Raw genomic sequence first — 14,648 nt, 5'->3', positions numbered from 1 at the left:
TACTTGGTGAGTTTTTTTTTTAACCTTTTCATAGAGGTGACTTAAAAGAAAGAATAGAGAGGCTTTAATACCCAAAGGAAGCCTATAAATGTGCCGTGTCTGATTTGTGTAACTGCCTCTCATGACTGGCTCTTGTCTCCTGTAAACCACCTTGACGTCACTACAGATAGGGCTGTGTTCCCCTGTGTGTTCAATTTTCCCTAAAGGATAGAGGCAGGACTTTTAAAATTTTCTTTCTTTGTGTGCTAAAAGGCCTGGCTTTCACTGGAAATGATGACACTTTACAAAGGTCCACATCTAGGAGTGTCTCTTTGCAGATTGATGGCTAGACCCTTCACATTTTTTTTTGGTGGTATTTCCTAATCTAAGCCTACAAGTTCTTCACTTTTGCGAAGTTTTACAATGCTTTCCAAATACTTTCCTGCACATTTTTTTCCTCATGAAATAAAATTGATAGATAACCAAAGAGATTGATTGTATATACCTCCATTCTTGCCAAAAGATGTATAGCAAAAACGACATGGAAGTGATAAATTATCTCTTCCATCCATCCCAAGGGTTAAAGGGCAGCATTAGTTAAATGAGATCCACAAGTCTGTCTATCGCGGTAATGAGATCACACTCCGCACAAGGGAATTCCAGGGATGAAACAATAATATGAATATATTTATGATGGGGATGTGGGTTATACTGTCTAAATTTTATTGTAAAATTAATGCTTTATGTGATTTTTAAGAAATTAAAAACGCTATATGTTTTTAAAATAATTGTATAAAATGTCCTTAAAAGTCATTTGGGAAACAAAGGAATTTAAAGACTCAATTTGCATGTAAAATTAAAAATCACTTAGCTGTTTTAACTTAGGAGTCTGTTTTAATAGCAAGTCACTGGGAATAGTAAACTAAAAGCAAAAAAAAATATTCTTCTCTAGATTTGGAAGTTATAATTCCAGAAAACTATATATTTTTTAATAAATTTAAGAAAGATTTGTCTGATAATTCGTGAAGTATATTATAGATGCTGTTACATTATACTCAAATGCTCTTACATTATACTCAAATTGTATCACACTGAAAACAGTAGCTATATTTAGCAGCATTAAATTGCTAAATTAGGTGAAAAAAAAATCTCACATTCATTAAAAAGTTACTGAATGGTATGGATTTTATTTGCTTAATGCTTCCATTAAGACTTCACACTAAGCAGAGAAAATAAAGCCGTAACCAAAATGGAGAATACCTTCAGCCTTGTCCAGAGTGATGTATAAGACGTAACAGTGGACTAGCACTTGTTTAGCAAGGTACTGGGCTCGGTGTCCTTGGCTGTTCCTTGTCACTGACTGATTTACTATATCAGCTACTTTGCTAAAAAACCGATCTATTTCAACATTAAGGAGTCCAACTTCATTCTGATTTATGTTTTGAGTTTAATGTCTGGTATTTTCATCAAAAGCAGTTTGTTGTTAAATATTAAGGTGTAAATTCTCATTTCAGTACCACCATGAGATTTCTGAGTTGAACCAAAGCCAGGACATCAACAACGCCCTTGGCAAACATTCTGGAATGTTCCATTTCCCTGATGTCATCATTGCTTACATAACAGCCCTCCATTAATCAGTGATCCCCTCTTTTCCATATGTATCCACATGCCTGTGCGTTTTAACAACACTAGAGCAGAAGATTTAATTTCTTCTTTTTATGACCACTGACTTCAGTTAAAATATTCATTCATGGCAGGGACACAAAACATGAATAAAACAACTACAGGGTATTTTTTCCACTTGCCGCTTAGAAAACTCCTTTATATTTGAGGGGCATCTGGGTGGCTCATTTGGTTGAGACTCTGACTTCAGCTGAGGTCATGATCTTGCAGCTTATGAGTTTGAGCCCTGCGTCGGGCTCTGTGCTGACAGCTAGCTCAGAGCCTGGAGCCTGCTTCGGATTCTGTGTCTCCTTCTCTCTCTGTCCCTCTCCTGCTCCTGTTTTGTCTTTCAAAAATAAATAAACATTTAAAAAAAAAATCTCCTTTAAAGAAATATATAGTACTAGAAGTATATTTTGCACACAAATCCATTTGGGGAGCCTTTATAAGTCGAGTGGTTTCCAAATTTATACTGGGAAAGCATCATTTGAAGCACTGCCTATAATTTAAAGCCATAAAGTTTGAAAAATAAAAAGCTATCAAGTAAATCAATAATAAAGGTAGGTTGTCTTAATCTTTATTAGACTGCACTTATTAGTAATACACGATGCCTAAAATCACCTCCATTTTACTGTTCTCTATTTTGAAAGTTCTTGTACATCAAATATCATACCAGATGTGCTAAATCAAAGACAACTTCTCTTTGATAGTATGCAGTCAAGAATCACAACAGTAAAATAATTACTCACTTGGGCCTGTTCACTGATCAATGGGCAATTTGAAAGGGAATAAAAAAGCACAGGGTAAGTTCAAATTCAAATCTTTCTGTTTGAAAGTAGAGTGATATATCACTTGTGCTTGCATAATCCCTTTCACTTAAAGATCCAAAAGCACTTTTTAAAAGCACATTTCATTAAGTTTTTCAGTACTCTTGGAAGGAATACTGTTGTCATGAGTCAGAAATGATATGGTACAAATGGGAAAACCACAATCAAGTGTCACCACAGTTCCCAGGGCTGATAGGGCACATGTGACCCACACAGGTTTCTCGGACCCCAGACGCAACCAGGGCAATGACACTCTTTCAGCTGTTGAGAGACTTCATCTTTGAATACGGAATTTATTTGATGGTTACTAGCCATCGACCACTTTCCTGTATTCTGATTTTCATGTATAAATTACAGGCTGGATCGGCACAGGTTTGAGGCTCTGAAATAACCAGGTACCAGGGCTCACGATTGCAGCCAGACCAAGATCTCGTGAACCCAGGACGGGCTGGGTCAAATTATCTGTATGTCAGTTTACCATTACCGTAAGTGATCAGTGGACCATCTATGAAAATAGACACTTCATCGACATAATGTACTAACAACATTAGCTTAAAAGTGGCTTAAAACATTTGACATAAATTTAGTGCATGCATAGAACATACATCCCGGCACATCACTGTAAGTAAGGTCTCCCTCTGCTTCCTTATTAGTATTTGTTTCTCTGTGTGTGTTTCCCAGCAATGCAGTGAGTGCCGTTTCATTAAATGTGAGAGGACAGAACAAAAAAGCTGCTACTAAAATTTAACAAGAAAGAATAATAAAAAGAGATTAGGGAAAAAAAAAACCAAGAGATTTAGCATTTTAATATTTTCCAAGAGTCTTAGAAGTCAAGGATGAAACCCAAGTAGAAATCTATGCAGAAAAGAAACATTTAATGGGAATAATAGCTGCAAATATACAAACACAGTGACTCTAACCGCAAGTGATGTAACAAATCCAACAAAAAAAGAAAGGAGGCAAGTAAAAAAAAATATTTCTCCCACTTCCAAAATGAAGCATCCTATTACCTAGTTACAAAACATCTTGGCATTTTTCATTTTCCAGATATGACTTAACACCAGGCATGTGAAAACAATAAGATATCACTATGCATCAGTTGGAATGGCTGAAATTCAGGACACTGACAACACTAACTGCTGGTGAGGACCGGAAGCAATAGAGCTCTCTCTCACTGCTGGTGGGACTACAATGGTACAGCCCTTTCGGAAGACAGGCAGGCAATTTCTCACAAAACCAGATTCACTTTTACGATACCATCCAGGACTCATGCTCCTTTGGATTTACCCAAAGGATGTGCAACTTATGTCCACTCAAATCCCTACATGGGGATGTTTTTAGCAGCTTGATTTATAGTGGCCAAAACTTGAAAGCAAAATGTCCGTTAGCAGGTGAATCGATAAATAAACTGTGGTACAACCAGATCACGGACGAGTACTCAACACTAAAAGGAGATTCACTATTAAGCCATGAAAAGACGTGGAGGAATCTGAAGTGCCTACAACTAAATGAAAGAATCTCATCTGAAAAGGCTGCATGCTGTAAGACTCCAATTATAGGACATTCAAGAAAAGATGAGAGAGGAAAACATCTAGTGCCAGAGGCGATGGGGACAAGGAGATGAACGGTGGAACACGCAGGATGTACAGGGCAGTGAAAATACTCCATTTGACATTGTAGTGATGCTAAATGTCATTACACATTCATCTGAACCCAGACAATGCTCAATACCAAGAGTGAGCCCTAAGATGTGCGATGCACTTGGGGTGATCCTGTCACATGGATAAGAGCTATTCCACTTAGGTGAGGGATGATAGTGGCAGAGGCTGTGTGGGGGGCACAAAGGGTACATGGGAAGTCTCACTACTTTCTGTGAACCCCAGACAGCTCTAAAAGACCAAGTTTATTGTAGCAGCCAACAAGAATCCACGTGTGTACTCTTCCAAATGGCTGTGGTCCAACCAGCTCTGAGAAGGAAGATTCTGGCACGTGAAGAGAACCACCCAGCAAGGCTTCAGTGGGTTAGAGCACAGAGGGCACAGCCCGAGGAGAAAAGACAGGGAAGGCAGCATCTGCGGCGAGGACTCTGCCTTGACAGTAAACAGAGAATACACACTTGAAACAATGGACTGGGGCTGGATGAACGTTCCTCCCGATTATTCATGAGCCTTGAAACACAGTGATTCCAAGTGTGATTTCAAGGCACCAATTACAACACACATTTCTTTTCCCCAGTATTCTGATATCTACTTAAATCTTCACATTACCTTGCCTGTCAACCTGGACCTTATTGCATCACACCAGAAAGACAACAGCAACAGTGTGGCCCCCAGGATGGTTGAGAGAGAAGCCCCCATGATTCTTCCCCTGTGTGCCCTCCACACGGAACCAGGAAGCAGTCATTTGACCTTTAGCTGATAACTGGAACTTACCCAGGGGAAAAATAACAACCCCAAATCTATCAATAATGCAGAGGTATACCCAGAGATTGGGGTGTAGGAGACAGATCAGGGTAAAGGCGAGTGATTCACAGAGGCAGAGAGAAAAGTGAGGCAGTTGGAGATGAAAACAGGCTTGGGATGTTCGCAATGAATTGTTTAGTGTAGGAAGAAATGAGCTGTACCAGTAACCACGCGCACGAGGCCACACTTCTGAGGCCCAGCCAGAGGAGTTAGACTTTCTTCGGAACTTTGTCACATCTCTTTTCGAAATAAAAGCGAAAGGAAAAGGAAGTCCTGGGAGTCTGTAGATTTGACCAGCAAGGAAATTACTGAGAACCGTGGAAACTTCTATCTTCAATATTCCTTTTGAATGTCACTTCTAAGAGAATACATGAAAGCTCAGTAGACTGTCTGCATCCTCTCTCACTCTGCGGTTAACGAGACCATTTTCTCTATAACACGCTAGAATTGCAATGATCTTTCAATGATCTTTCACGGCAGAAGGAAACAGAGGCAAACCATTGCCTGGGGTTTATTTATTCGGGGGGAAATCATCAGAAGGTTTTTGTGTTTGTGCGTTTGCTTTCACTTACAGTCTCTTTAATGAATCCAGATGAGAGAAGCTCCCAGGAGGGATTTTAGATAATTTGTTGTGATGCAAGAACCTGAAAAATAAAAGGTAACTTTTAATCGCAAAGCAGTAAAGATGATTTAGGAGACCTCTTTTTAAAAAGTCTAATTGTGACTCCAAATACATTTTTTAAAGTATTCCCGTGAGAAAGAGCAAACATGCAAGCACTGTTGTAAAGCTGTACCTGCACGAATCTACCGCCACACTGGTATTTTCTCATCCATGTTTTTTTTCTTTAATGTTTTGTTTTATTTACTTAGGGATTATAAGTGCTAAAGAGAAAATCACAAAAGTAAGTCTCTAAACACACAGGAACACCTTCTCTACCCTGACTTCCTGTGTGTTAAGGCTGCGGCGTGCTGCAAGCCAACCATGACTAACCGGATCCTGTAGATGGAAACCGTTGATCCCCTTCTGCTTACTGGCCAGCAGCGGTTTAGCTAAACCACAGGTCCATGTGGTGCTGCTGTGGTCCCTGGCTCGGCCCACCATTTGCTTGCTCCCTTTCAATTCCATGCCCAAGTCCACCACCCCAGCAAGATCACTGGGAAAGCATGTCCCCAGGCTCTGTTGCCCCTGGCTTCCTCTTCCCAGTCAGGTTCCACCACCAGAGGTAATGGACAGAGGCAATGGAGGAGGCCCAGGCCACAGTATTTCTACCTCTCCTTTCACCTGGTCAGTCTGGCACGGGTTTAGGCTCCCTGAGCACTGCCCCTGGCCATGCCACCTCCCCCTACTGTGAGCAGATGGCTAGCAGATCACAGCAGGGCTTCTATTCTTACTGGCACCATTGAAAGCATATTCAACAGAGAACATGTGTAAGAAGAGAAGACAATAGTCTGCAAAACAGAGGAAAGCTCCATACCACTTCTTTCTTTTCTCTCTTTTAGAGAGAGACAGAGTGAGAGCACCAGGCAGAGGGAGAAGGAGAGGGAGAGAGAGAGAATCCCAAGCAGGCTCCATGCTCAGTGTGAAGCCCAACATGAGGCTTGATCCCACAACCCTGAGATCATGACCTGAACTGAAATCGAGAGTCAGACACCGGGGGTGCCTGGGTGGCTCAGTCAGTTAAGCATCCGACTTTGGCTCATGTCATGATCTCACAGTTTGTGAGTTCAAGCCCCTCTTCAGGCTCTGTGCTGACAGCTCAGACTCTGGAACCTGTTTCAGATTCTGTGTCTCCCTCTCTCTCTGTTCCTGCCCTGTTCACGCTCTGTTTCTCTCTCTCTCTCAAAAATAAACATTAAAAAAAATCAGACACTCAACCGACTGAGTCATCCAGGTATCCCTGAATGTCATTTATTTCTGAAGAATGTAGGAAATGAGCATAAATAACTGAATAATATGTAGGAAGTGTTAACAGCTACATCCAGCCTCCCTCTGAGTCCTGCTTCACAACCAGTGCTCCTATCTCAAATTTTAATAAGGTCATCTGACCTGTTTTCCTAGCAATGTATGTTTTTAGCTTAATTTTAATTATCGATTAGGGATTAGGCAACAGGGAGTCAGAAGGAGCAAAATATTTTTATGGTTTTGGAAATTTGATGCACATCTGAAGAGATACAAATCTTTTTCCTGATCCTTACTAGTTTAGTTCCTTATACTCATCTTCCTCTGCCCCACCCAATTCACCAAACTAAGCAATGGTGAGAGAAGAAGCAGTAAACAGGTTAGGATGGGTGTGCAGACGGAAGTCACAGAGTAATTCTAATTCCCCACAAGCCCTAATCTATTTGCATTCCTCAGGGGATATTGGAATAGATTTTCATAATGGAGAAATAGCTTGTAGAACATTGAAGCTGAACCTTGGGGAAAGCCATATAATTTGGACAACTTATTCATTTTTGTTTTTTTTTGTTTTGTTTTGTTTTATTTTGTTTTGCTGGGCTACAAGTTTATTTCACTATCTTATAACTAGCATAGTCCATTATGATAACAACAGTACAAAGGCTGCTGATTACTCTCTTAACATATTTAAAAGGCTGGAAATTGCATCAATAATCAGAAATTGAAGGCTGTTATCTATTTTCCAAGCCAAGTCGACCAGAATTAATTGTTTAACAATCAAATCAAAACAAGAAAAAAACATGACATTTCCATCATCACAGATTTTGAAGCAAGGTATGTAAATATTGAAAATCATTGTCAAAAAATGTCCCTAATTTTGTACAGTGACAAAATGTCCAAATTAATGTTATTTCAACATCTCTTTATGTCATACATATTACTGGGCTTCCCAAATCAGATATTATCACCACTTGTCTTTTTCTGTAACTATTTGTTCCTTTGTCTATAAAATGGGGCTTATATTATTATTAATTGTTATTATGTAATTCTAGACGACTGTGTCAGTGACAGCAGGAAAACAGTGGTGCTATGTCAGCAGTACTGTTTAGAGGGGTGCAAAAATGCATGCCTGTGCTTTTTTTTTTCTCTTTCTTCTTTCCAACTTCCCTGAAGTTAATATTTAAAATGCCTTTGCAAACTATGCATTGAGTTCTGCTTGCAGAAGTACCACTTTGATTGCTTTATTCCCAACAAGTCCTAAAAAGCACCTCTGTAAGTCCTGCTGTATTGGAAAGTTCATATAATTATTTGCTGCTAATGTTTTCTGTTAAGGACACATGGTTAAAAAAATTAGCAGTATCCATTGCACTGAAATTGATACAAAGACTGATCTCTTTTCTGTGGCAGAAATACAGATGTTATCAAGCAAACCAAGCCATGAAGGAGTATTTTCAACAATAATGTTCTGGGAAGAGAAAAGTGTATCTTCTGCCTGAAATTTAGATTAGCGTTCAAAGATATATCCACTGCAAATCCAAGAGACTTCTAAGAAGTAGAGAAAACTTCACATTCGGCTCCTACACCTTGAGAAAGCTCCTTGAAAAAGGCTTGGCTTTAGTGAGGTGCATGCCTTATAAAGCAGACATTTTCCAGGCTGGCTGACTCCATAAAGCATCTAGTGTGATGTTGTTTCAAGCTGGTATTCTCCCTAAACCAATAAAACTAAATGTATTCTCAGTCACCATGAATGTTCTTTACGGATACAGAATATCAAGGTTTTCATCCTCTTGATACATTTTCCCCATTTTTAAAAGACAGATTCATTAAAGATACCAAATAAAAAGCATACAAAATACAAACTATGACTTGCTGAGGTCAGTACACACACAAAAAATAAATATAAGGAGCCAGCTTTACGAAGAATGTCCAAGATCTCACCACTTTGCTTCTGCAAGTGGCATTGGGGAGAAATGGCATAATTCTTCCATAGCAACCACGAGTTATTAGACAGAAAGTCAGAATTCCGTACACTTTAACAGAGGCATTGCTTCAATTTTCTACCTGTGTATCATGCTCTCAATTACCAGTTTGAATCCAGGTGGCATCATCAAATGCATATAGATTCTTTTGCTTGTCGATAGAATAATAAACAGGATTGTTTAAAGATCAGTTTTATCTACTGGAGAAAAATCTTACTTTGGTAAAGGGCCAGGATTTTCAAATTAATTCTTTTCTTCATAGAAAGATGAAGACACAGGTCTTTACTTGCCTGCACTGCATCATGCCTCCACTGAAAAGAACATTCTGCACAAGTGGTAGGGGTTGATATTTATGAATGCAACACATGCGGGCTTTTATCAAAACCTATCAATAAAGAGCTATTCTAGATTTCCTCTTGCTGGTGCTGCTGCTGAGTGCACATTACTTGAGGATGTGTGGCTACAGGCAAAGTACTGCTGGATTTGTTTAGAGTGAAAAATACCTTAATACAATCATTTAATGTTAATATTTAAAATATTATTTCCACAAACACTTCAAAGTTATAGGGAGAAGAATGCTGACTCACAGTAGTGAAGTAGGCATACGAATTTGCCTCATTCTCTTTCAGAACTCTACAGAAATAATAGCCCAGATGGCCAATACAATAAATAAATCCTTAATAATCAAGAGGACAGAATGTGGAAGGTCACCAACAGATAAGAGATTGCAGAGAACTCTGGAAACACACAAAATGCATGGAAAGGTTTGGAAGATGAAATAGAGAGAAAAACAGAAGCCCAGAGGGTATATGAAGTAGGAACAATCTGATTATTTAGGACCCAAGACCTCAAACACAGCAGGGAGGCACAATGGAAAGGGGGCGGGGGTCACTCAACGTGTGGATGAAGAGATGTAATTAATTTGAGGCTGCCGCCAAATGCTAAGAGGAAAAATTATAGGACAGAAGAAAAGTAATGGATTTTGTGTGGAGCAGAAACCGAAGAGGAAGCCTTTCCTCTCTCATTGTAGTATTTTAGAAGGAGAAATCTGCCATTTCCCCACCCAGTTGTCCAAACTAAAATTCCCACTAAGGAGAAATTTTGAAAGAAAACAGACCTACCTACAAGAGAGCAGGGGAAAGTCCAACCCCCAGCCCTGCATTTTCAAGTATAAATACCAAGAATCACAAGCCACAGGAAGGATCTTAATCAGGACCATGACAAAGAAAGACCAAGACAAAACAAAGAAAAACCAACTCCAAAAGAAGCAGTGAATTAAAAAAAAAAAAAAAACACAACAAAAAAGAGAGAAACATAACAAAAACACATTTATGATTAATATATTCAGAGCTCTTTCAAGAAATATATACATACGTATATATATATATATATATATATATATATTTAGTGTTTATTTACGTAATAGGGAGGATATGAAAAGCTAAAGCCTTTTTTCTTGGTCAATGGCCGACTCCTACAAGAACATTCATGGATCCTAAGATAACAGCCCCCTCCTAAAGGCAAGAGGGGCCATCACTGCCTTAGGGCTGGTGATCTCCTTTGGGGAGCAGGAATCCCCCCTTTCCCAGCTTTGAATGGAGGAGAGTGATGCTTATCATCAGCGATACTTTCCCCAACATTAAAGCTGGTGGTGCTGAGTTTTTTATTTAGAGCTTATTAGTCACCATGATGCTCACTACACCTTGAATTTCCCAAAGTGGATATCACTGCTCACAGCTGGTAGAGCGGGAAAGGGGTAAAGAACATTTTCCTACCCAGTTCTCTCTATTCGATTACATTCCTCCAGCAAAGCAAACACAAATCCAAACAATGCACTTTTATGCATTACAATTCCCATACTTCTGTATGCAGATAAGGCTGGAGTAATGGCGGGCTTAAGTAGTTGATTAGCTCTCTTTATATCTCAATTTTACTGGTCTATTCCGTGTATCCATATGAAAGGGTATCCTTTTCAGAACCTATAAATTCCTAATTCCAATGTTTCTCAGATATATTTAATTCAAACATATTCCTGATTAAGCGTAGCTCTGTCATTCTGCATTTTTTGTTAAAAAAATACCATCTCTTCTGCTAAAACCACAATTTGTTAACATAAGGTACAGAAGAAATGAAGGGGTGGAGTATCTTCATCTGATAAAAGATGACATGAAAGGAGGCCGTCCAAGTGTCCTTTTGGTTTGTTAGTGTTATTGAAAAAAGCTGTATTAAATATAACATTCATCTAGAAAAGTGCGCACATCATGCTGTAAGCACGACGATTTCCCAAAAGTGATGGCAGCTGTGTAGTTACCATCCAGGGAAAACAAAACAAAAAAAAAAAACCCATCAGGACTGAGAAGTCCCCTCCAGCTGTCCCCCATCACTTCCTTTCCCCAAAGATAACCACTGTCTAACTCCTAGCTACCACACGCATTCCTATTTTTGAATTTCACCTAAAAACAAAACGAAACGATGCAATTTTCAATGTTTGATTCTTTTTCTGGTTCAAAATGAGACCCATATGTGCCATAGAGTCTTCTGCGTTATGAATATGCAACAACTGATTTCTCTTCTTTGTTGTTGGTGCTTGAGTCAGTTCTAGCGCAGAGCTGTTCAAGGGGATGCCGCCGTAAACCTTCCAGAACATGCGCATGTCCACGTGCGCATCTGTGGTGTCTAGAAGCATGAGTGGAACTGATGGGTAGGTCATAGGGTGTGTGTACCGTTAACTTCTGCCACAAGTTTTCAAAGCGGTTTTACCTCCTTCGTGAAATGTCGCTCATCGCTTTTGCCCTAATTCTAATTGGGGGATTCATCTTTTCTCCATTGATTTCAAACTATAGAATGTCTTACAGTAACTCTATCTTAGAGCACAAAAGTGCAGGCCCTGCTTCTTAGGCTGACAACAACATGTCCTGATCTCCCGGGCAGTCAATACGTTGTACAAACAAAAGAAGTAAAGCAGAAGCAAAGGACATCGAGAGAGTCAACACTTACAGTCTTTCTAATTTCACAAGGTCTCCAAAGGTCTCAGGCTGTAGCGTTTCTATTTGGTTGAAATGAATATAGCTGGAAGGCACAAAACAGCTTGGTTATTTCGCATGCTGGTAAGTAAAACAAAATGAGAAATCAACAAGAGCTTCAGCTGAAATTCAGCTCTGAAGCACTTCGAGTCCCCTCTTCCCTTTACACGTCTGGGCCCAGAAACCTGATATTCCAACCAGGAACCAACAAAAAGCAGCACGTCACCCCTTTTCTTGGGTAGCGCTCTTGAGCAGAAAGATGCTAAGTGGTTGGCGAAGTTACTTGTCTACTTAGAATTTTTTTTTTAATGTTTTATTTATTTCTAGGAGAGAGAGAGAGAGACAGCGTGGGCAGGGGAGGGTCAGAGAGAGAGGGAGTGACAGACTCCGAAACAGGCTCCAGGCTCTGAGCTGGCAGTCAGCACAGAGCCCGACGCGGGGCTCGAACCCACGAACCGCGAGATCATGACCTAAGCGAAAGTCGGACGCTTAACCGACTAAGCCACCCAGGCGCCCCACGTCTACTTAGAATTTTTAAGGTGAAGCTAGAATAATAATTAAGACTCGAATCATACTGAGACACATTACAAATGACCACATGCTTCTTACATTTCAGGATAGAGGGAATGTTCCTATCCAGAGAGGACAAAGAAGGACGTGTTTTATGGAATATGAATATTTGAAATGGATTAAGCATGCCAGAGGATATATAAAAAATAATGTAACTTTTTCACTCCGTTTAGAACCAGACCTTCTCAGTCCTTAGTACCCCTCTATGCAATCAACCCAGTTGATATTTCCAAAGCTGCTATTTCAGAAAGGCTTCTCTTGAAGTAGCAAGCAGCACAGCTGAAGGTTTCCCTTTCTCTCAGAAATTCTGCGAGGAAACGGAGAAACAAGGCTTCAAAGCAGAAGGCTCAGCAGAGCGAATCTTAGACTCACTGCTGAGGTTGCATACTTCAATACTCACCTTGCACCTGACTTCTAATTTAAATATTCAACTTGTGCCTGACTTCTCCACACAGCTTTTTCAAATCATCAAAATGAAACAAAGAGCCACAGGCAGCAGTCTGTAAGCAAGCAGTGAATGCCTATAGGAAGCACCTCAAACACAAAAGTCACCGTGAGAAAATACAAACCAAGTCTCACACTGAATTCTGTCCTAACAGAAGAACATGATAGATTGCATTCGACTTAGTCAACAGAAAGTGATTTGACTTGAAGGGAGGACCCAAGAAGCTTTATATTTTACATGTTTACAGTTAAATATATGTATTTAATCACAGCTGAACTACTTTGGAAAGAAGAAAAAAAGATTTTAAGGAAAAGAAACTCCTCTATTTCATTCACGGCTCTTTTCTTATAAAATCATTATGGGATGAGCACTTCAGACACCAGGGCAAAAGCATAATAATTAGAATAGAATGAAGAGGTTGTGGTTGGGAAAGGAACAATCATCTCAAACTGTGCCGCATTGGGTCCTTGTGCCACCTCTACACACTCTGAAATTTGGCATCCTGGCTGGTGGTTGCGATATTCCTTCCAAGTTTCCACTAATTATAAAAGTGACAACAATGACACCGTGGAAGACATTGTTGCTTTAATATTTGCATAAAACAGCCCTGTCTTTGTTTCTTTACATTGCACATACACACTCACGCCACACGCTGCCCTCCTGAAAATCACTTCTGTAGCTGGTCTAGTGCACGGTGGTAGAGGTAGAGCCTAGCAGAGTTCGAGAAGGAAGAGACAGCATAGGTGTTGGGGGTAAGACCAGGTGTGGGAGGGAGGAGGGGGGAGGGTCAGGACTTTTCTTTCCGGTTACATGTGCCGTATGGTTGGGATTCTGTGCCCATAAACACAGAGTGCACATGGACCCTTCATAGTGAATATGAGTCAATGCTGATTAGGGCTTCAGGTTTAGTCATGAACTCAATAATAATAATAGTAACACCACCAAATGCTTACAGTTCTACGTACTTTACATGCAGTTGGTCATTTTAAATCTTCATTTAAAAATCTTTTTTAATGTGTATTTATTTTTGAGAGAGAGACTTGATAGAGGTGAGCAGGGGAGGGGCAGAGAGGGAGGGAGACACAGAATCCAAAGCAGCTCCAGACTCTGAGCTGTCAGCACAGAGCCCCTTGCCAGCCTCGAACTCACAAACCATGAGATCATGACCTGAGCTGAAGTTGGATGCTTAACTCACTGAGCCACCCAGGTATCCCTAAATTCTCATGTTTAATCCTCATAACTATGCTGAGATGAAGTCTGAGTACCCCCATTATTTAAATGGGAAAATGTGATACAGGGAGATGAAGGTACTTAGTCAGTTTTACACAGCTTGGAATTGCTGGGACCGAGGTTCAGTTTAGGCAGAGGTTTCTCTTATCACGTGGGCCCAGCAGCCTGCCTGGTCGCCAAGGGAACGGCAACACTGAGATCAGCAGATGGGCAGAGCCCACACAGATGGCATGGTGGGACCTGACCCACCAGCGTCAGGAGCAAAGCCCTTCTCAGGTAGAAAACTGTCTGCTCCACATGGAGAAGTCATGGGCTCATCAGAAATAAATCCGAGCCACACATGGAGCAAAACCTGTGCTCGCAAACACCCACGGAGGCCACTCCTCAGTGTGCCCAGCTGGCCCCTGATCCCACTACACCCATGCCTTCCTCTCCTGGAAGGGGTTGATGTCTTAACTGAGGGAGAGGGTCACATTCCAGGTTCTGGACCAACATCACAAGTCACAAGGAAGGAGGTCACAAGCCCAGGTTTGTCCTTTAGCTACCTGAATGCCAACTTGAAGATTTTAAGAGT

General features: G+C 40.4%; 1 protein-coding gene across 1 annotated transcript in view; it reads right to left on the bottom strand.

Annotated features, from left to right (window-relative positions):
- The window catches only part of PXDNL (peroxidasin like), a 118,034-nt gene that overhangs the window by 54,994 nt on the left and 48,392 nt on the right, over positions 1 to 14,648 (bottom strand). The window contains exons 4-5 of the mRNA XM_039225000.1: positions 11,804 to 11,875; positions 5,503 to 5,574 (exon numbers count right to left, since the gene is read on the bottom strand). Of these exons, the coding sequence (XP_039080931.1) occupies positions 5,503 to 5,574; positions 11,804 to 11,875 (144 nt within the window). The remainder of the gene's footprint in view (positions 1 to 5,502; positions 5,575 to 11,803; positions 11,876 to 14,648) is intronic.

This window comes from Hyaena hyaena, unplaced genomic scaffold (assembly GCF_003009895.1).
Source record: "Hyaena hyaena isolate Hyena2069 unplaced genomic scaffold, ASM300989v1 scaffold_1852, whole genome shotgun sequence".
Lineage (NCBI taxonomy): Eukaryota > Metazoa > Chordata > Mammalia > Carnivora > Hyaenidae > Hyaena > Hyaena hyaena.
The sequence above is the reverse complement of the archived record's forward strand: the minus strand, read 5'-3'. Positions and strand labels throughout refer to the sequence as shown.